Here is a 22340-nt window from a genome sequence, read left to right on the forward strand (position 1 = left end):
GATGGAGATCGTCAGACGTGAAAGGATTGAACTTGCTGGTGAATCTCTTGAGTGTGTGGAAGAGTTTTGTTATTTGGGAGACATGTTGTGTGCTGGAGGTGGGGCTGGAGCTAGCTCTGTGGCTAGGGTGAGAATTGGTTGGAAGAAGTTCAGGGAGCTCTTGCCTCTCCTGACATTGAGAGGGCTCTCCCTACGTGCTAAGGGGTCTTTGTATGCAGCATGTGTTAGGAGTGTAATGCTGTATGGCAGTGAGACCTGGGCAGTGAAGGAGGACGACATTCGCCGGCTCAGACGTACAGAAATGACAATGATTAGGTGGATGTGCAGTGCATCCCTGCGTCCAAGGCCTGGAGGGGCTGGGTTTATAATGGAAGAGTTGAGAGGTAGGATGGGACTGGAGTGTATTGGTGTTGTGATGAGGAGAGGTAGATTGAGGTGGTTTGGACATGTGGAGAGGATGGGGGATGATAATTGGGTGAGGAAGGTGAGAAGTGTTAATATTGGGGGTGGGGTTATGAGGGGTAGACTGAGAAAGACATGGGACGAGGTCATTAAGTGTGACCTTAGGGTTAAGGGACTGAACAGAGAGGCTGCAATGGATCGTGCAGCGTGGAGAGCCGCCATTAGGTGACCAAGGCCAACACATGCAAGCATGTTGGAGCCTTTAAAAACAAAAACGATAATTATGTGAGTTCAGCTCTTGTGACTTACGTTATCATACAAATTTATACTACTTTGTTGACTTGCTTCATTCAGGACAGTACTTAATGAAGGTTGTTTCTAACCTGTTCTCCAGGTATGGTCTTTATGAACTGAATGAATCTGACTAGAGATGGAAAGAATAAAATCAGTATATTTATCTATCTAGCTATCTATATATTCATCGTCATCATCATCATCATCATCATCATCATCATCATCAGCCATAATTAATCCACTGCTAAACAAAGGCCTCCCCCAACCTTTTCCACGAATTACTTGACTGAGCCAATCTTTGCCACGTTTTCCCTTCAAATTTCTCTATCTTATCTCTCCGTCTCCTGTTTGGCCTTTTTCTTCTACGCTTACAATCTGTTGGTGTCCAGTCTGTCAGCCTCTTGCTCCATCGGTTATCGCTTATTCTTGTTATATGGCATGCCCACCTCCATTTCTGTTCGTTTATAACTTCTGTAATATCTTTGACTTTAGTCTGCTCTCTTACCCAAGTTGATCTTTTCCTGTCTTTTAAAGGTATTCCCAACATTGACCTTTCCATTGCTCTCTGAGAACAGATTAATTTATTTTCCATTGATTTTGTCAGTTTCCAGGTCTCACATAGCTGGAATTATACATTCGTTATATACTTTTCATACAAACTGGCAAGCTACTTTTCATAATGTCTCTATGTTTACCGAAAGCTTTTCGTCCAATTGTAATGCGTCTTTTTATTTCTCTTTCATGATCTTCTGTTAATTTTAGTATTTGTCCCAAGTAGTTGTACTCCTCAACTTCTTCAAGAATTTCATTGCTTTTTCTGATGACGCTTTTTGGTGTTTGTGGATTAAACATTAGTTTTACTCCGGTTCATCTTCAGTCCTACTTTCAGACTTTCTCTGTTCAGGTCATTTAACATTTCTTGCAATGCCTCCGCTGTTTCTGAGATTAGGACAATGTCATCTGCAAATTTTAAATGGTTTAGCTTTTCTCCATCAATGTTCACTCCTTTGTTTTCCCAGTCTAGCTTTCTGAAAATACTTTCTTAGGCATGCTGTAATTAATTTTGGTGAAATTTTATTATCCCTGACGCACGCCCTTCTCAATCTTAATTTTTTCCGAGTCCTTATGTAATTTAACTGTAGCAGTTCCCTCTTTATATATGTTTTTGAGCTGTTTTACAATGTTCTCATTCACTCCTTGTTCTCGCAGTGAATTTATAATCGCTATGTGCACCACTTTATCAAAAGCACAGTGGTTTATTATATTCTGTAGTTTTCTCAGTTAGCTGATTCATTGTGTGTAGATGATCGGTGGTTGAATACCCGCTTCAGAATCCTACCTTTCACGAGGTTGGTTCGCCTTCAAAATTGTTATTCTGTTTATAAGGACTTTAGTGAAGAGTTTGTAAATGACTGATAATAAGCTAAAAGGTCGGTAGCTACTAAGATCTTTTGAGTCACCTCTTTTGTAGAGTAAAATAACTCTTGCTTTACACCATGTTTTGGGAATTTTCTTCTGTTTTATGCAGTGGGTAAATATGTGAGCAAGCCTATTTTGTACTTCTACTGAAGCATCCAACAGTAAATATGTTACTATTCCATCTTCTCCCAGAGCCTTCCCTCTTTTCATAATTTTAAGAGAAATATTTACTTCGTCTGGTGTTACTTCAGGTATTTCACTTGTGTCAACTGAAGAGTTAGGTATTGGTACTACTGTCTTTGATGCATACAGTTCTTTGTAAAATTCTTCAACTCTCTTCACCATCTTATCTCGGCATTTAATGATTTCACCGTTTTTTTCTTTCAGTGATGTCATTTGTTGCTTTCCTAGTGCCATTTTACTTCGGACCTGTTTCAGACTTTTTCCATTTTTGATGGTTTCTTTGATCTGATCCATGTTACTCTTTCTTTTTTCTTCTCTTTGACTTTTGTTGATAAGCTTATTTAATTCCGCTCGTTCTATTTCATCTTTCTTTGTTTATACTTTCATTTTCTTTCATTTTTTCATAAGCACAAGTGTCTTTTCTGAATATTTCTTGGCTTTGGTTTTATTAGGTTTTCCAACTACCTCCTCTGATTCTCTTAGCACTTTTGTTAGTCTGTCATTGAGCTCATCAATATCACACTCAGCATTACTTTGAGCCTGAAATCCGTACCTTATTTCCAACTGGAAGGCTGCTTTGTTTTCATTTACTTTTATTGGACATATCTTTTTATCTTTAATCATCTTCTTTCTTTCACCTGAAATTGAATCTGGCTGTGCAACCCACCATTCTGTGATCACTACCTATATTTACATTGTTGATAACTGTGACATTTGTGATCGTGTTATTCTTATCTGCTATAATGAAATCGATTTCATTCATTGTTTCTCCATTTGGGCTTCTCCAGGTCCACTTTCTCCCTGTTCTTTTGTGGAAGAATGTGTTCAATATTCTCATGTTAAACATTTCAGCAAAATTCACCAGCATTTCTCCTCTTTCATTCCTTTCTCCCACTCCAAATTTTCCCATACATTCTTCTCTATTTTTCGACTTCCCAACTTCTGCATTGAAGTCTCCCATGAACATAGTATATGTTGTCATTTCTTCTTGCATAATCTGGGAGATGTCATCATAGAATGTTTCTATATCTTTCATCTGAGCATACTTGTATTATTTTCAGAGTATATTTTTTGCACAATCTAATGACAACAAATGCTGCTCTGTCAGATACACTGCTGAATTTAACAATGTTATCTGCAAGATTTCTGTTAATTAGAAATCCTTCGCCACTAACTTTCATTTTCCCTTCCTCTGTAGTAAAATAGGTGGTTGCTGTCTTTGAGCTGAATTACTTTTTCTTCTTTTCTGTGGATCTCACTCAAACCTACAATACCCCAAGTAATGTTTTCCGGATCAGCCATTAGTTTATCAAGTTTGTAATCTTCTGCGAGGCTTCTTACATTGTATGCATAGATCTTCATGGATTTCAGTTTGTTTAATATCCATGAGTCTAATTTTCAAACACAGTGCCTACTCACTTTCGGTGGCACACTGCCTGTAAGCACAGGAAGCAGTGCAGTTGGATGTTTAGTAGACAATGATCCAACAGGAACGCCCATCATATCTATCTATGTATCTGTCTATAGCCCGACGCCCTAATCAAATAATTTGCAATATATATATACAATTCTTTCCTCTTCCTTCTGCCTGTGGGTGACCCTACACTGAGTGACAAGCCAAATGGTTTCCTGTACACCAGGAAACCATTTACTACGCTGGGTGGTAACCATATAACCAAATTTTGGCACCTGGTGGTTTAGTGAGTAATTATTGTGCTGCAGTCGGATTGAGCCAGTGAAGGTTTATATCCAAGGGGTGGTTGGGGTTGATTGCTCATGTAATGCCACTCAGGGATGAGTGAGGCTGGTCACTCTCATCTTAAATGTCGGGACCAACTGCTTAGCCCCGGGCTCCTACGCTCCTTATGGGGCAATGTAGGATTGGATGATGGATATATATATACAGAGCAACGTTGGGTCTGGTTAGTACTTGGATGGGTGACCGCCTGGGAACGCCAGATGCTGTTGACATCCCTACGTGTCAAGTGGGGTTGGTGGAGGATTAGTGCCCCTCCCTGTAAAACAATTAACTCTAAGCCCTTGACCACCCCGTTTGGGATACATGGCGTCTGGCAATGGATGGATGGAACCTCGGTCCTCGAACGTCTCACATGTCGAACAAATCGGATCTCGACCAATAAATTCAAGAAATTTTTGCTCCAGAGGTCGACCAAAATATCGGACCTCGACCAACCTGAACGTAGCCAAACGAAGGGAAGCTGGCCGACCAACAGTCACGCGTCCACCTTTGTTGTTTGTCAACGTGGTCGTCCTGCTGTGCTTCACATTTTTCTTGATTCAGTGCAGTATTAGCCCCTAATAATGGCTCCAAAGAAAGCAAGTTCATCCAGTACGGCTACTCGCAGTGAAAAGAGGAAAGTAGTGCCAAAAATAATTGAAGAAGTGGAAAAATTATTGCTTATCTTCATCAATGAGAAACAGTTAGCAGGAGACAGTGTTAGTGAATATATAATTTGTGAAAAGGCAAGAGAAATATACAGTCACCTCGTAAAGGAAAGCACTGGTACCAGTGCTGAAACTTAAATAGGTAAGCATCTGGGGTCTTGGAACGGATTAATATGATTTACAGTATTTCTTATGGGGAAAATTAGTTCGGTCCTCGACCAATTCGGTCCTGGAACAGCCTTCCAGAACGGATTGTGTTCGAGGACTGAGGTTCTACTGTATATATATATAATGAAAAAAAAAATATATATACTGTATATATACTGTATGTATATATACCGACCCCCCCCATTAGTTCGTTATATCAAAGGTTTACTGTAATTAATACAATCCATAGTTATAAAGATTACCTGAACTTACTTTTCCACAACATGTAATCAGCTGCTTTACTGCAGACGGCTTTTTACCCCTTATCTTGTGTTCCATAAATGATAAATATTAAGGTATGTCCTTTCCCTTGTGATCCTTGTTTAGAGTTTAACATCAGTATTTCAGTAGCTAGTTGATTTTTCCATGAGAATACTAGTAGCTGAAACACCTAGAAGGAACACCCAGGCTTTGTCTGGGTCACATCATCATCATCGTCATTGTCATTATCATCATTATTCAGACCTCCATTCCCACGCTAGGGTTGGGTGAGTAGTAGCAGCATCCAGACAGCCAGAGTTTGCCCAATTCAATGGGCCATGCTTCGATTCACTCATCATTCAAGCCTATGGAATCATGACTCCGTCTGATAAGCCAAAAAATTTCGCCCCGTTTTGTATCTTCACATATACCTATCCGATAGGGCTAATCTGAACACTTTCACGTTAAAAGGAGGTGCCAAATCCCCGGTCATGCTCTTCTTTGCTCAGAATTCATCTAGCCAGCCAGATCTCTTGTCAGTCCCTTAGCCTTACCAATTTCCATACCTCTCTTCCTCACACGCTTCTCCACCATATCCTTCTACCTTCTTCTTGGCCTACTTCGCCTCCTTCGTCCTTCAGATTCGCTCATATATACCATTTTCATCACTCTGTTGTCATCCATTGTTTCCTCTTGGCCATACCGTCTCAGTACGCCCTCATCGATTCTGGTGTCCACAGACTTCCTCACTCCGCATCATGAATCACATTATTTCTTATCCTATCTACTTTCTGTACTCCACATACATTCCTCAGCAATCTCATCTCCTCTGCTCTTACTCTTGACTTTTCACTTTCATGCCACATCATAGTCTCACACCCATATGTTAAAGATGGCACTAACTATCTATCTATCTATACATCTATATATTGCCAGACACCTCAATCCCGTTCGGGGTGGCCACAAACAAATTGCCTCCACGTCGCCCTGTCCCCCGCCATTTCACTGCTCCACTCCCAACTCACACCCCCTTCTCTCATATATCTCTCCACCCCATCCCTCCATCTCATCCTCAGCCTCCCCCTCCCTCTTCCCCTCTCCACCTCACTCACACTCTTTTCGTCAGTCTTTCACCCTCCATCCTCTCCACATGGCCAAACCACCTCAGTGTATTCCTCCTAACGCTTCCTATCACATCCACACCACAACTCTCCTTTATATCCTCATTTGTCAGCCTCTCTCTCTCCATGTGACTCCACAGGCTCCTCTTAAATAACTAATTTCCACTGCTCTCACTCTTGACTTGTGTTCTTCCAGCAACGTCCAAGCTTCACTTCCATACGTTAGAGTTGGTATCACAGTACTGTCATGTAGTAACTTTTTAACTTCCATGCTCACTTCCCTGCCTCTTATCACTGCTTTCAAAGAACCAGCAACCTTTCTTCCCTGCTGTACCCTTTCAAGCACTTCACCCTCCAAACCTCCATCCTTACTCATCACACTACTCAAGTACTTAAAGATACTCACATTTTCCAATTCCTCATCATCCAACCTCGCTGTACATTCACTGACTTCACCTCTCTCAAAGACCATCACTTTACCCTTCCCTACATTCACCTTTAGGTTCCGTTTCTTACACACTCTCCCAAACTCATCCACCAAGCCCTGCAGCTCTCCTTCGCCTTCACTCAACAACACAGTATCATCTGCAAACAGCAGTACAGGGAGTTTCCAAACACTACCCTCTCTCACCAGGGCCACGCCAACATCCACTACCCTACCTTGTACCTCTTTTATTACCCCATCCATGTACAGATTGAACAACCATGGGGACATGACACATCCCTGTTTCAACCCAACCTTCAAAGAGAAAAATTCACTCAGCTCACCATCCACAAGCACTGCAGCCTTAGCACCATCATACATACTCTTCACAGCATTCGACAACTTCCCATCTACTCCATATATTCTTAATACTTTCCACAATCCTTGTCTATCCACCCTGTCATATGCTTTCTCCAAATCCATGAAAGCTGCATACAACTTCTTTCCCTTCTCTAGAAACTTTTCCACTAAAGATTTAAGAATGAATATCTGATCTACACAACCTCTTCCCTTCCTAAAGCCTCCCTGTTCTTCTCCAACTAATTCCTCTGTTCTTTCTCTAAATGTCAATAAGTATCCTACCATACACCTTTCCTATTATACTAAGAAGACAGATGCCTCCATGATTACCACACACTTCTTTTTCCCCTTTTCCTTTGTACAAGGGGATAATTATACCTGACTTCCAATCCTCCGGGACTCTACCTTCCTCCCAGGCCAATCTGCACATTTTCCACATCCATTCTGCTACTCTCTCTCTCCCATACTTCAGCATTTCACCACACACTCCATCAATCCCTGGGGCTTTCCCCAATTTAACTTTCTTCATTGCTTCCACAACTTCTATCCTACTGATTTCTTCCTGTCTTCTCACCTCCCTCCTTCTCCCAGCCATTCTCCAGCCACTTATACTCGCATTACTTCCATCCTCTATGTTCAACAATTCCTTAAAGTTCTCTCTCCGTCTGCTCACTTTTTCTCCCTTCTCCATTAGTAATCTACCATTTTTATCTTTCACTCCCCTGCAAACTTCACTTCCACCCTTTCTTACTTTTCTCACCTCTTTCCAGAACATTTTCTTACAGTCCCTCCAAGTTACACTCAAGTTCCTTCCAAATTCCTCATCCGCTCTCTTCTTACCCTCTCTTACTAATCTTATCACCTCTCTCTTTCTACATATAACTCTCTTTTCCGCCTCTCAACTTCTTCCACGCCCCCTATTTCTCATCCATTCATTGCATGCGTTCTTCTTTTGTGCCACAGCCTGTCTCAGCTCTTCATTCCACCACGCTGTTCCTTGCACACCCCTCCGTCTTCTCTTCATCCCACACATCACATCACATGCTGCACATATTTCTTCTGTAAATATCCTGCACACATCTTCCACGTTCCCTATCTGCTCCAGTTCATATTTGCCCAATCGTTCCTCCACTTCTCTCTTATACTCTGCCTCTTTCTCATCCTCTTGTAACCTTTCCACACTCCTTGCAAATACTCCTTCTTCCCGTCCTTCCCTTCTTCTATTTCTCCATCCTAATTGGACCTTGATTCTGGCCACCACCAAGTAGTGGTCAGAAAGTCCACTCCCCCAACCTCTATAAGCTCTTGCATCCATTACACATTTTTGCATCCTTTCATCCACACACACACAATCAATCATTGCCTTCCTTTCATTCAGTTCACCACCCACCCTTCTCATCACGCGCTATGTATACCTGTGGATCATTTTGTGCCTGAAGAGGGTATTGGCTATCACCAACCCCCTCCCAGCACAAATGTCCACTAACACACTGCCATTCTCATCTATCTCAGCAGGCACATCCCACGCACCAACTATTCCATCCATCTTCACATTCTCTACTTTACCATTCATATCACCGATCAAAAACACTCTCTCATTCCTTCCAAACTTTTCCATGCACACTTCCACATTTGTCCAAAACACTTCTCTCACTCTGTTTGCATGATCTTGCTTTGGCGCATACACACACACAATCGCCCACATTTGTATTCCAACTTTCAATCTTACCCACACAATCCTTGACCAAAGTGATCCATACTCTCTTATGCTCTTCTTCCATCTTTTACTCTCAACTATACATACTCCTTCTTTTGCCCTCTCATTCTCACCTTCTGCACATATACCCCATCCATACTCCCATTTTCTCACACTTTCTTCTCTCCTCTCGTTTCAGTTATTCCGCATACATCAACTTTCGCACCCTCAAGCGCCTGGACAATCTCTCTCTCTTTCACTTCATCATTCGCTCCCCTTATATTCCACGTTCCGATTACCATGTCCTTTGTCCGGTCCTTGGTCATCATCTTTTGGTCAGTCCTTGTCCGAGGCTTATTGTTTGTCTTTTTAGTTAGTTGTTTTCCGGGGAGGGGCACTAACCCTCCGCCAACTCTTTTAGTCACCTTTTACAACAAGCAGGGATACTGGGGGAGTATTCTTGAAAAAAAATCCTACCCCCAGGGGGTACTAACACTCCCTCATATAAGCCTCATGCAGCTGCAACACCCAAGCCTCTGTTTTTTATCAAGGCCTCCATATCACCAGCTACTTTCCATCATTATGCTACTCTACTTTCCACTTCTTTTGCACATGTTCCTCTCTTTTCTATCACTGTACCCAGGTATTTGAACTCTCACCAATTCTAGTCTCCATTCACCTGGATCATCTGACCACAATCTCATGACAGCCTCATTAGTTAAGCCCCCCACACCTTCTCGTTCTGAACCTGTCAGGATGACCTGATGGCACTTTGATAGGGCAAACTGGGATGGATTTAGAAATTATCTTGCTGACATTCCATGGCAGTCTTTCTTCTTTAGTGATCCCAGTTTTATCCAGTCCCACTATTGCAACTTAATACTAGCTGGTATGGATTTATTCATACCATGTCAACAGTTCACTAAAAGATCAAACTCTCCAAAATGGTTTGATGGCAGCTGTGCCAGAGCAACAACCCAGAAGTCATTAGCATATAACCCTTACTTAAAATAAAAAACATCTGAATCACTCTCTCAATTTAAAATTGCTAGAAATCATGCAAAGCTGTAATAAATCTAGCTAAATCTAACTTTCTTCAAAAGCAAGCATCAAAACTACTTAACAACCCTAATGACAATAGAATATTTTGGTCAACTCTTAATTCTGTCAATAATAACTTTAACAAGTCGTCATCCATTCCCCCACTAAAATCTTCAGATGGCAACTTTACATATGACCCACGTGCGAAAGCAGATATTTTTGCCAGTACATTTGCCAGAAATTCTACCACAGACGATGCCAGCCAGAACGTCCCAGTACCAGAACTTGACACTCCCAAAATTGTTCCACTTAAAATACAGGCAAGATACGTAAAATCCATCCTAGACAATTTACCTACAAACAGAGCTCCAGGCCCAGATGGAATTCCCCCAATTGTTTTGAAAAAGTGTTCCCCTGAACTTGCCTCTGTTCTAGCTAAGTTATTCAGACTATGCATATGTACTTCTTCATTCCCAAATTCATGGAAAGAAGCCAATATCCACCCAATTCCAGAGAAAGGAAGTTCCTCTGACCCCTCTGATTACAGACCAATAGCAGTCACATCTTCTCTTGGTAAGGTATTTGAAACTTTAATTAATAAGCTCATTGTTAAACATCTTGAATCCAACAACTTAATTAGTGACAGACAATATGGTTTTTGCCACGATAGATCCACCATTTACATACTCAATCTCCTAACTCATACCATCCATCAATCAACTGACGTGCAATGAGAAACTCATGCATTAACCCTTGATATTTCTAAAGCTTTCGATAGCGTATGGCACTGTTCCCTGCTGTCCAAACTCCCTTGCAATGGACTAACGTCTTTTGTTCCTTTGATTTCCTCATATCTCAGTGACAGGAAAATAAGAGTAAAAGTAGATGATGTATATTCCAATTTCCTCTCAGTTAACACTGGCGTGCCGCAGGGATCGGTTCTGGCGCCAACCCTGTTCCTGGTCCATATTAATGATCTCTTATCTATCACCCACAATTCCATCCACTCATATGCAGATGACTCAACACTACACAGTTCATTCACACTCAGACACCCATTTACAAAGTCTGATATCTCTACCTCTCAACTCAGTACAGCCATCTCCATAAATCAAGACCTATCTACGATCAGTGAATGGGAACAAAACAACCTTGTCTCATTTAATCCTAGTAAAACTAAATACAGTAGAACCTCTCTAGTTCAGACTATACGGGGGGAAGGGTTGTCCGAATTAGCAGATTGTCCGGACCATCAGGGTAATCTCATTCATGAGTTTTCCTTCAGGAACACCAGCCTCTAGTTTATCCAGTATTTTCACTTTACCTGCAATACTTAGTGTTACATTCTTCCTTTTAACGCCTTTATTCATTGCAGAAGCTACACTTGCATTAGGGGGCATGGTAAGGAGGATTAACTTTTGAAATACGGCGTAAAAATATAAATGGTCGGTGAACTAGATGATGGAATGAATGCTAGTGTGTGTTTAAACAGACGGCCATATTACGACCTAGCATGATCTTAGACTAAACAAGTGACGATCGCTTTCCGCACCGATACTGAAAATGACTTTAGAATTATTTTCAACATATTTTTGGAGTTTATTATTTTTAAATTTTGTCCGAATTAACAGAAATCCGGATTAACGGGGTCCGGACCAAAGAGGTTCTACTGTATATACAATTTACTAATAGACAGATATTGCCAGATTCGTATATTACCTTCAGTACTACCAATGTTCCCATCTCCAAAAGTATTGAAATTCTCAGCGTCTCACTTACCAGTGCCCTCAGCTGGACCTCTCGTTAGATCACTTGCTAAAACCACCTCAAAGAAACTTGAACTAATGTACAGAGTCTGTTACTTCTTCACTGTGAGCAGTTAGCTGTAATTTATAAGAGTCATGTGTGCTCTCAGCTTGAATATTGCTCACCCTTGTGGAATGGATGTGGAGAGGTTGCATTAAAACAATTAGACAAAATTCAAAACAAGGCTGTTAGAATTATTAATAATCCTGCCATTACAAATAAACTACCTTCCTTACAAGTAAGAAGGAATGTTGCCTCCCTTGCATTATTTTGCAAATATTTTTATTGAAATGCTCGGATGAAGTTGCGTCCATGGTGTCACCTCTCCATGCCTTCCCTCGTGCTACACGGGCATCTGGTAGCGCTCATGACTGGAATGTCACTCAGCCATATTACAGAACTTCTGCCTATCAGAATTCTTTCATTCCCCGTGCTGCATCTCTTTGGAACTCGCCTCCTCAGAGTTGTTTCCCTCCAAACTTCAACTTACAGCTGTTCGAGTCTAACTGTTACAGATATTTTATGAACAGAGGACACTAGTAATCTGGTGTATGGATCACAGTATTTATTTTTTTTATTCATTTGTTTTTCCTTCCTCTGTTCTGTTATTAAAAAAAAAAAAAAAAATCACACTGGGAGTCACCTTCTCTCTCAATAACCATCATTTTACTCTTTTTTACAATTACCCTCAAGGCACAGCGCTTACAGACATTATCAAAACTCTGCACTAGTCTGCCAAGCTCTTGTCTGGTATTTGCAAGTAGCACTGCATCATCAGCATACATCAGATTTGAGATATTCATTACCAGTGCCATTTCTTTCTCCATTACTTGTGTCTTTACTTCTCTGATACCCCATCCATATGTATAACAACCATGTGGACATCACACAACCTTGTAACACACCCACGTTGATCGTGAACTTTGATGCCCATTTACTTTTACACATGCCTCATTACCACCATAATAACTTTTAGCAGAACGTAGCAGTGTACCATCTACACCATACATGCACAAAACCTTCCACAAAACTTCTCTGTTTTCTTTGTCTTATGCTTTTTCCAGATCCGTAAATACCATGAACACCTGATAGTCCTTCTCACAAGCCTTCTCCACTATCTCTCTCACTGCAAATATTTGATCCACACATCCTCTGCCACTCCTGAAGCCACCCTATTTGTTGCTCACAAGACCTTCAGACATCACCCTTACTTTCTGTATAATTCTTCCATATACCTTCCCTACAGCACTCAATAAACTTAGGCCACAGTAATTCTTGCACTCACTTCACTCACCTTTATTTTTGTACAGTGGTAGAATCACAACCTATTGCTACTCTGCTGGCTTAGTTTCACCCATCCATGCCATCTTACATATCTCCAGCAATTGCTTCATTTCACTCTTGGGGTCTGGGTCACACTTGCTTTTATTTGATGTGTTAATTAAAGTGAGATCATTTGTCCTTGAGTTTAGTTCAAGATCAGTAGGCATAGTACTTTATTTCTGGTTGTCATAATATTCAGCCATGTATCTTGAACAGGGTATAGAGTCTGGAATGAGTTCCGTATTTCACTGTGTTTCATTCATAAAGGCTCCAACGTGCTTGCATGTGTCGGCCTTGGTCACCTAGTGGGGGCTTGCCATGCTGCTCAGTCTCTGGCAGCCCCTTCTTCAGTCTCTTATCCTGAGGTCACACTCCATGAACTCATCCCTGGTCTTTTCAACCTCTCTCCAACATTCACACTTTTCACATTTTGCACCCAGTTCCATATAAAAATTCAGGTACACCACCAATTTTCTGGCAGCAGATGGTTCAGCACCTCTATTAGTCTGAACAAAATTATGCCAGGCACTTGATATTGCTGTGTCTGCCAAACCAGTGTCCTAGACAGCCATAGATAAAGTAACATTGAGTGTAGCACATGCTCACTTGGATTGCTTACACTATGTCTTTATGATGATCTCTGTTTTTGTCTGACTGTTAGCTTATTTTACTTATAATTATCTCTGGCTGTGGCTTCTAAGAAAATTGCAAGCATCATTGGTGGTGTTAGGCATAAACACCAGTCTATATCAATAGAGGTTAAGGTAGAACTGTTGAAAAACTGGTCAGTGGTGTTCCTGTCTGGAAGTTGTGTGGTGCATATGGTATTGCTTTGTCAGCCGTTTATGATATAAAGGAACAAAGGGAAAAAATATTGAAATTCTGTGCAGACAATGATTCAAAGAAGCAAATGAATATTAGAAAAACTGTGAAAGATGGTACGAGTAGTGAGCATGATTGAGTGGTGATGGAATGGTTTTGACAGTGTCGGAGTGATGGAGTGGACCTATCTGGCAGCATGATAATGCACCAGGCTTGGTTGTTCCATAATGAACTTGAATTGAAACATAAGAATGGTTATACTGAAGGATGGCTTCAGAAGTTCAAGAAGCATCATGGAATTTGCATGCATAAAGTATGTGGAGAAAAAGGTCTGCAAACCACAGTGGAGCTGTCATGTGTGTGGCTAATTTCAGAAGTTTTTAGATGACAAGCATTTCAGTCTTCTATATATCTATCTATTGCCAAACACCACAATCCCGCAAGGGGTGGCCATTTGACTTTGAGTTATTTGTTTTACGGGGAGGGGTACTAACCCTCCACCAACCCACTTGTTGACATGTAGGGAGCTCGCATGGTTTGGTTATATGGTTACCACCCAGCGTTGTAAATGGTTTCTTGGCTTAAAGGAAACCATTTGGCTTGTCACTCAGTGTAAAGCCACCTGTAAAGGAAAGAAAAGCAATAAGAAGTGACAGGAAAAATGGTAGAAATAGGAAGAGAGGAGGGCAGACACAGAAAAAGAATGATGAAGGCTAAGGAAGAAGTAGGCAGCACTACATCAAGTGAGTGGATGGTGGTCGCCACCACCTACCACAATTTCAGTCATGAGCTGGTTTATAATGCAGGTGAGACTGCAAGGTATTGGCAGTGTACACCTAGAACAACTCTAACAACAGAGGACGAAGAAGGCCTCACAGGATTCAGACAACCTAAGGACAGAGTAATCATCTTAGCATGCTGAAATGCAGCAGGCACACAGATGTCAGCCACTGTTGATAGGCAGAGGTAAATGCCCTAGGGTCTTGAAGGATGTTAAAATGATGTAATAAAATCCTTACAACTTATACTGCCTGCTGCACACATGGAAGTTTTAATCCCATGGACTCCATTACTGGTCTTTTCCAATTTTTGAATCCTACCCTCTGTATTTTTATTTGTGGAAAATATGGGGTGGAATGATGATGATGTTCTTGGCTTCATCCCACATTATAAGTGGGGAATATATGATGGTATGAAAATTGATGGATGTTAATGTTAACAATGATTGATGTTTGAGAGAGATAGTAACCTTAGTGTGATGTACTAGTGAAGAGAGAGAGAGAGAGAGAGAGAGAGAGAGAGAGAGAGAGAGAGAGAGAGAGAGAGAGAATGAACTGATGAGGGAGTTTAAGTACCCTGGTGCTGTAATAAAGGTAATTGTACAAAGGTGGTGGAAAGTGGAGTGGCACAGGGAAGGAAGGTGGGTGGTGATGAAAGTCCTTAATACTAAACAGAGGTCAGAGTGTAGAGGTTGCAAGGGAATTAGGTGTGTTAGTCCCAACAGCAACATGTTGCTGTGAGAGTATGGCATTAGAACAAAAACTCAGGAGTAAGATCTTTGGCATGTGAATGGTTTACTTAAAGTGACAAGGACAAAAATGTGATTGGTGAAAGATGTTATTGTTGTGCTTCCCCAGTCAGGCTGATTGAGCAGACCCATCAACCACAAGAAGGTGAATGGACACTTTAAGTGCTTGTGTAAGAAAGAGAGGTATGGATATTGATGAGGCTAGGGAATCCAGTTGGTTAAGTGAGTTATGTATGGAGAAGCACTTGATGAGTGTTTGGCACCTCATTTTGAACTTGATAATAGATTGACTGATTTGCTGGACAGAGAATATGTACATTAATAAAATAGAGAAGTATGTAGATAGTTATGATTCTGAGGTCGTCAGGAACAGTGGCACGAATGGTAAGTTATGTGATGACTGATTATGGTGATGATGATGGGTGTCGAGTGTTATTTGAGATGTGTTGCAGGCATATGTTCGTCACATGGGGAGCCGGCGCCATGAGAGCCTCCGTTATTCCTTCCATGCCAAGGGAGCCACCGTGCTACGCTTCCTCAGGGCAGACTCCAAGGTGGGCACTTGGTTTGTGGTTTGGTAGCCTAGTTTTATTTATTCAGTATTTAACAAACACTAATGAACATTCCCGTATCACCTCTTGTGAAGTGTAAGGACTGAGGCTGAGCTACTTTATTTCACAACTTTAAAAGGTATGTCACTGGCTTATACTAGGGGTAGAATAGTTCAATAAAAAAGAATATCCCATACTTCATTGGTTTGATTCTCCAGGAGGCAGGTAGAGTTTGTATCATTTAATACTACTTGGGGCTTAGGTCAGTATCCTGCCATTCTCATGGAGTGCAGTAGAACTTCATAAGTAGGAATGGCATTGGTTCAAACTGGCGTCCTGCCCTGTAGGGTATCTGAGCATTAGTGTGAAAACATTTGCAAAACCCACTTCTAAGCCTATGAACTAAAAGACCTTCACAGATCAAGTGGAAAACTACTCACAAAGTTTTGCTAATCGTCGTAGGAGTTGCAAAATCGAACCACAAAAATATTGATTTTGTTCTTTTCTTTTTTCCTTCTTCATCCGTCATAGCTTCAAAATAAAGACCTACGTGTGCATACTGTACACCAAAACGCTGCCTGCCAAGTGTAGATGTTTCTTTTCATGTTTAGAAAAGCATTCAGGCTACAGTTCGCAATTTACGGCCTGAAAACCGCATCACGGTCACCTATAAGTATGCCATTTTGCGCAATATTGGTTAACTACAGCTCACCTACAGTCAGTGAATGTACCAAAACTCACGTTTTCATGGGAAGGCATCCTTGTTTTAGTCTTTCAGTATGCTGTGCATGTAGCAATCCAAATCTAACACTTGCTTTATGCATAATTATACTTCTACAAAAAGATCATAAATTAGAAAACTAAAGTTTTCTCCTAAAATCATTGTTAAGAAGTAGGAATGGCAAAAGTGCACTGACAAGAGATGAGAGAAACACAGAAACAACAGAGCATTCAGGATGGGAGGAAACTGGGAGACTTATATCCTTTACTACATTCCACTGGCTACAAGTCTGTGACTAAAGTGTGGACTGTAGTAATGGGTATAGGTCTCCAAATTTCCTCCCATCCTGAATGCTCTCTTGTTTCTGTGCATTTTTAATCTCTTATCTGTGCACTTTTGCCATTCCCACTTCTTAATAATCATTTTAGAAGAAAATTTTTGTTTTCTAGTGTGTTCTGTAATATGGTAGCATAGCTTCAGGGCAGTACACAGTACAAGGAGGATTATTTATTAATTTTTTTCTTTTCCTTCAGCACTTGAGCAATGTGTGTCTTACCTTCTTGAATGCATTGTATCCAAGCATCTCAAACTGAACACATGAACAGATACTTGGCTTTTTTATTGGCCTTTCCATGGTGGAGATAGTCATTTGTGGACTTTTAGTATTTTTGTTTTTCCCGAACGGAAACTTCTTTTATGTTTAAAAATTTTTAAAGTAGAAAAAAGCCACAAAAATCAAGATTTGGTGATTTAAGTATGCCAGGATATATTGCATGGGAATGTCTGGAATTTATAGGCAGAGTGATCAACTAAGGTACAATCCAACCTTGCTATATGATAATTGCTTTGCAATCATTGACTTATACGATCATTAAATAGATGGGGGCGCCCATCATCCACTCACTCAATGAATGGATGCCTTATGGTCTCTACACTGAGTGACAAGCCAGATGTACCCAGGAAACTATTCACTACGCTGGGTGGTAATCATATAATCGGGGTGTTTGGCTGGGTTAATTGTCCCCCAGATTCATTCATTCATTGCCAGACGCCATGTATCCCAGACAGGGTGGCCAAGGGCTTAGAGTTAATTGTTTTTACTGGGAGGGGCACTAATCCTCCACCAACCCCACTTGACGTAGGGATGCCAACAGCATCTGGTGTTCCCAGGCAGTCACCCATCCAAGTACTAACCAGACCCAACGTTGCTTAACTTCGCTGATCGATGTCCCCCAGATTCACCTATCTAAAATCACTTAATCATGGCAGATGTTTCGGAGAGCCACAGAGGGCCCAATACCTGCCCAGGGCCCCAACCAAATGGATAGATTCACATGGCCATTTGGAATGTGGGAGGTGTGAATGAGGAGAGGAAGAGGATGGAAGTGGTGAATGTGTTAAGAGTGCGAGATATGCCGTGACGGCTTTGTGTGAAACAAAGATGAATGAATGTGAAGTGGAGGAGTGGAAGGGTGTGAAATGTGTAAGATCAGGCATGAATGGGTGAGGAAGATGCAAGGAATGAGTTGCTTTGTTAATGAATGAGGTGTGGCAGAGTGAAATGAGAGATTACAAATGTGTCAGCTCGAGATGTATGTATGTCAAGTTCAAGTTTGACAAGGCGAAAGTGACAGTGATCATAGCGTATGCACCGTGATGACAGGAGTGAGAGAGAGAAAGACATGTTTTGGGATGAGCTGGATGAAGCAGTGGGAGAAATACTCAGGAGCTATAAGGTGATCGTAATGGGTGATGTGAATGGAAGAGTAGGCACTGGTCCTGAGGATGACAATGCATTGTAATGGAATACCAGGAGAAAATGATGATGGAAGTGACTGAAGGATTTGCGTCAGGAATGGAGGTTGTCATTCGTAACTCGTATTTCAAACACAAAGATGCACATAAATACAGTGCTCATCAAAATTATTGAGCGCCTGCCGCCGGGTGCGCAATACTTATGGCCAAAAAAGAATCACCCATTTTTGGTGGTAAAAATTGAGCCACAAGTTTGCGGCGCTAGCATGACGTCACGGTAGCCTGGGGCCTTCTGACGTGCTGGTTCTTTCCCGCCTCAGTTGCCCATGGGCTGCCTGAGAGAGAGGAACTCCGCAGCGTCTCCCTCTCTTTTTGCGCCCTTTTTTACCGAGTGTCCTGCAGTGTTTTGGCTTTCGCCACTTTGTTATGGCACCTACCCATGAACTATCGAGTGAAATATCCCAGATCATTGCTCTAAAAGGAGGCAGGCCACCAGACAAAGGAAATTAGTGAATTGGTTGATGTGACTCGATCGACAGTGCGTCGGTGGTGCGTGCGGTTTCGAGTGGAAAACAGTGGTGAAGTTCCCACAAAGAAACCGCGGTCTGGTATGCCTAGGAAAACTTCCCCAAGGTCTGTTAATGTTTTAAAACGTGCAGTGGAGTATAATCCTCGTGTGAGTGCAAGGAAAATAAAGGAGAGCAACCCGGAAGTGTTTGGTGAGGTGTCTGTGAGAACAGTGTCTTGTAGGGTCCATGAACTTGGTTACACAAGTCACAGGCCTGTGAGAAAGCCTCTTCTCACAAAAAAACAGCGACTTCGCAGGCTTGCCTTTGCTAACAAATATCTTAACTGGGGTGAGGAGCAATGGTTGTCATTGTTGTGGTCTGATGAGGCAAAAACACCTGTAACAGAGGAGCACGTGTGTACCGACGCAAAGGTAGTGACCCACTTGACCTACCGTATGTAGAAAGCACAGTTAAACATCCTGATTCACTCATGGTATGGGGTTGTTTCTCAGGGAAGGGTTTGGGGAAGCTTGTTGTACTTCCCAAGAACCTTAGAGTGAATCAGGATGTTTACCCGGAGCTTCTGTGTTGTCATTTACCAGACTCCTTCGAGCTAACAGGTGCACAAGTGTTTCAGCAGGACGGTGCACCTGCTCACAAGGCCAAATCGGTCACCAATTGGCTTCATGACTGCGAGGTATCATTCATGAAAGACTGGCCAGGAAATAGCCCAGACCTCAACCCGATTGAAAACCTCTGGTACCTCGTAAAGAAGAGTCTCCAAGGGAAGGACGTGAGCTCTCTGCCTAAGCTGGAAGCCGCCATTCATGACTCCTGGGACAAAATACCCCTCCAGCACCTCAGGAGCCTCGCCCTGTCACTTCCAAGACGTCTCAGGTCCGTGAAGAAGCGTAAAGGATACCCTACGAAGCACTACAGGTAAATAAAATGCATTATTTATATGTTTTTTCAGTGTTGAAAGGTTTGTTTCGTAGGAGGGACGCAGGGCGCTCGATACTTCTGACAAGCACTGTATACATGGTATAGAGGGAACAGGGATCGTGTTGAAAGGAGCCTGATTGATTGTGCGCTTGTAGAGAGGTCGGCGCTGGGAATGTTTGCTGATATGAGGGCCTTGAGAGGACGATGTGGAGGTCTGTCATATAACATGATTGTGATATGCAAGATCAAGTTGAGAGGAGTGAGGTGGATCAGGAGGGCAAGGAGCAGTCAGGGAGAAAGACTGAAAGTCGAGATGCTTAGGATCAAAGAAATGACACATAAATACAGGACCAAAGTAGGGGAGGAGTTAGAATCAGTGAATTGGAATGAAATGGATCTGGACAACTTGTAGAATGTATATAGGGGTTGCGTAGTAGTTTTTTTTTTTTTTTTTTTTTTTTTTTTTTTTTTTTTAATGTGCTCGACTCTTGGGAATGCTAAAGCAGTGTGTAGTGTGGCAAGAGTATCAACAAAGAAGAAAGGTATGGCATGGTGGGATGAAGAGGTTAAGAGAGCAGTGGAGGAAGAAGTGGCTGGAGTGGTTACAGGACAGGGGTTCAGTTGAAATAACTGAATATATTGAGAGCAAGAAACACGCTAAGCGACTGCTGAAGAGGAAAAAGATGGAGTAAATGATGATCTAGGAAGAAAAATGAATGCAAATTACTCAGAAAATGGGAAGTTAGTCTGGAAAGAGGTGCAGAAATATGGAAGTGTGAGGGATGTAAGTGGTAGATTATTAACCCATGAGGGTGAAGTAAAGACCAGATGGAAAGAATATTTTGAAAGCCTGATGAATGGGAATAGAGAGACCGGAGCCACCGTAAACATGATTGGTTTTGGGGGTGTGCAGAGAAGGAATGTAGTGTCAGGAAATGTGACACTTGCCTATGTGAAGAAAGCTGTGAAGCAGCTGAAAAATGGGAAAGCAGCTGGTGTTGATGAGGTGTATAGAGAAAATGTAGTGGAGAGAGTGGAATGAAGTGCTTGTTGGAGATATGTAAGAAGGCATGGATGAGTGAAACTGCCAGCAGAGTGGAAAAAGTCTGTGATTGTACCCCTGTACAAAAATAAAGGTGAGCAAAATGAATTACCATGGCATAAGTTTATTGAGTGTGGTAGGGAGGGTATATGGAAGAATTATGATAATGTAAGAGAGATATAAGAAGTCATAGCGAGTGATGAACAGTGTGGCTTTAGGAGTGGCAGAGGATGTGTGTATCAAATATTTGCAGTAAGACATGTAGTGGAGAAGGCTTGTGAGAAGGACTGTAAGAAGTTTATAGCATTTATGGATCTGAAAAAAGTATACAACTAAGTAGACAGAGAAGGATTGTGGAAGGTTTTGTGCATATATGGTGTAGATGGTAAGCTGCTAGGTGCTGTCAAGAGTTTTTATGATGGTAGTGATGCATGTGTAAGGGTAAATGAACATCTAAGTGAATGGTTCACGATCGGTGTGGGCATGCGAGAAAGTTATGTGATGTCCCCCTGGTTGTTCAAAATATATATATATATATATATATATATATATGATTGGGGTGATGAGAAAAATAAAAACACGAGTAATGGAGAGAGGGATGGTGTTGGTAATAAATGGTGATGGATGGAACATCCCTAATTTGTGGAATCCTGATGATGAAGTAGTACTTACAGATACTGCACAAGAACTTGGTAGACTAGTGCACAGTTTTGCTAATGTCTATGAGCGACGTGCCTTGAGAGTATGTGTAGAAACGAGTAAAGTGATGGTAATCGAGCGAGAAGGTGACTTCCAGTGTGATATTACAGTTAGTGGAAAGGGACTGAAACTGGTGAGAGAGCTTAAATACCTGGGTACGGTGATAGAAAAGAGAGGAAAATGTGAAAGAAGTGGAAAGTAGAGTGACACAAGGAAGGAAAGCAACTGGTGCTATGAAAGCTTTGATGAGAAACAGAGACTTGAGTGTTGCAGCTGCATGAGGCTTGCACGAAGGAGTGTTAGTGCTAACTTTATTGTATGAATGTGAGACAATGGTGTGGCATGAAAATGAAAAGTCTTCGAGTGAGAGGAGTGGAGATGGGACTGCTGAGGAATGTATATGGAGTACAGAGATTGGATAGGATACTAAATAACGTGATTCGTGAAAGATATGGAGTGAGAAGGTCTGTGGACACAAGAACCAAAGAGTGTGTACTGAGATGGTATGGTCATGTGGAGAGAATTGGTAACAATAGAGTGGTGAAAAAGGTATATGTGAGTGAATTTGAAGGAGGGAGGAGGGGAGGTAGGCCAAGGAGAAGGTGGAAGGATATGGTGAATGAGTGTGTGAGGAAGAGATGTATGGAAGTCGGTGAGGCTAGGGGACTGCAAGAGATTGAGCTGGCTGGATCAATGTTGTGAGAAGTGCTTGATCAGGGATTTGGCACCCCATTTTAACATGACAGCGTCTGGCTTGACTCGGTTGGATATGTTTATGTGAAGCTTCAGAATGTGGTGAATGTTTTTGGCTTATCAGATAGAGCCAGGATGGCAGGGGCTTGAATGATGAGTGAATGGAAGCATGGCCCATTGGATTGGGCAGACTTA

General features: G+C 41.7%; 1 protein-coding gene across 1 annotated transcript in view; it reads left to right on the forward strand.

The window, feature by feature from the left end:
* LOC145407011 (uncharacterized) overlaps positions 1 to 22340 on the forward strand; it is a 186090-nt gene that overhangs the window by 90790 nt on the left and 72960 nt on the right. Inside the window, exon 9 of the mRNA XM_080278025.1 lies at positions 15686 to 15787. Coding sequence (XP_080134151.1) covers positions 15686 to 15787 — 102 coding nt within the window. The remainder of the gene's footprint in view (positions 1 to 15685; positions 15788 to 22340) is intronic.

The sequence above is a fragment of the Coenobita brevimanus genome, chromosome 72, assembly GCF_032717465.1.
Source record: "Coenobita brevimanus isolate Jiangsu-jjx chromosome 72, ASM3271746v2, whole genome shotgun sequence".
In the NCBI taxonomy this organism is placed as follows: Eukaryota; Metazoa; Arthropoda; class Malacostraca; order Decapoda; family Coenobitidae; genus Coenobita; species Coenobita brevimanus.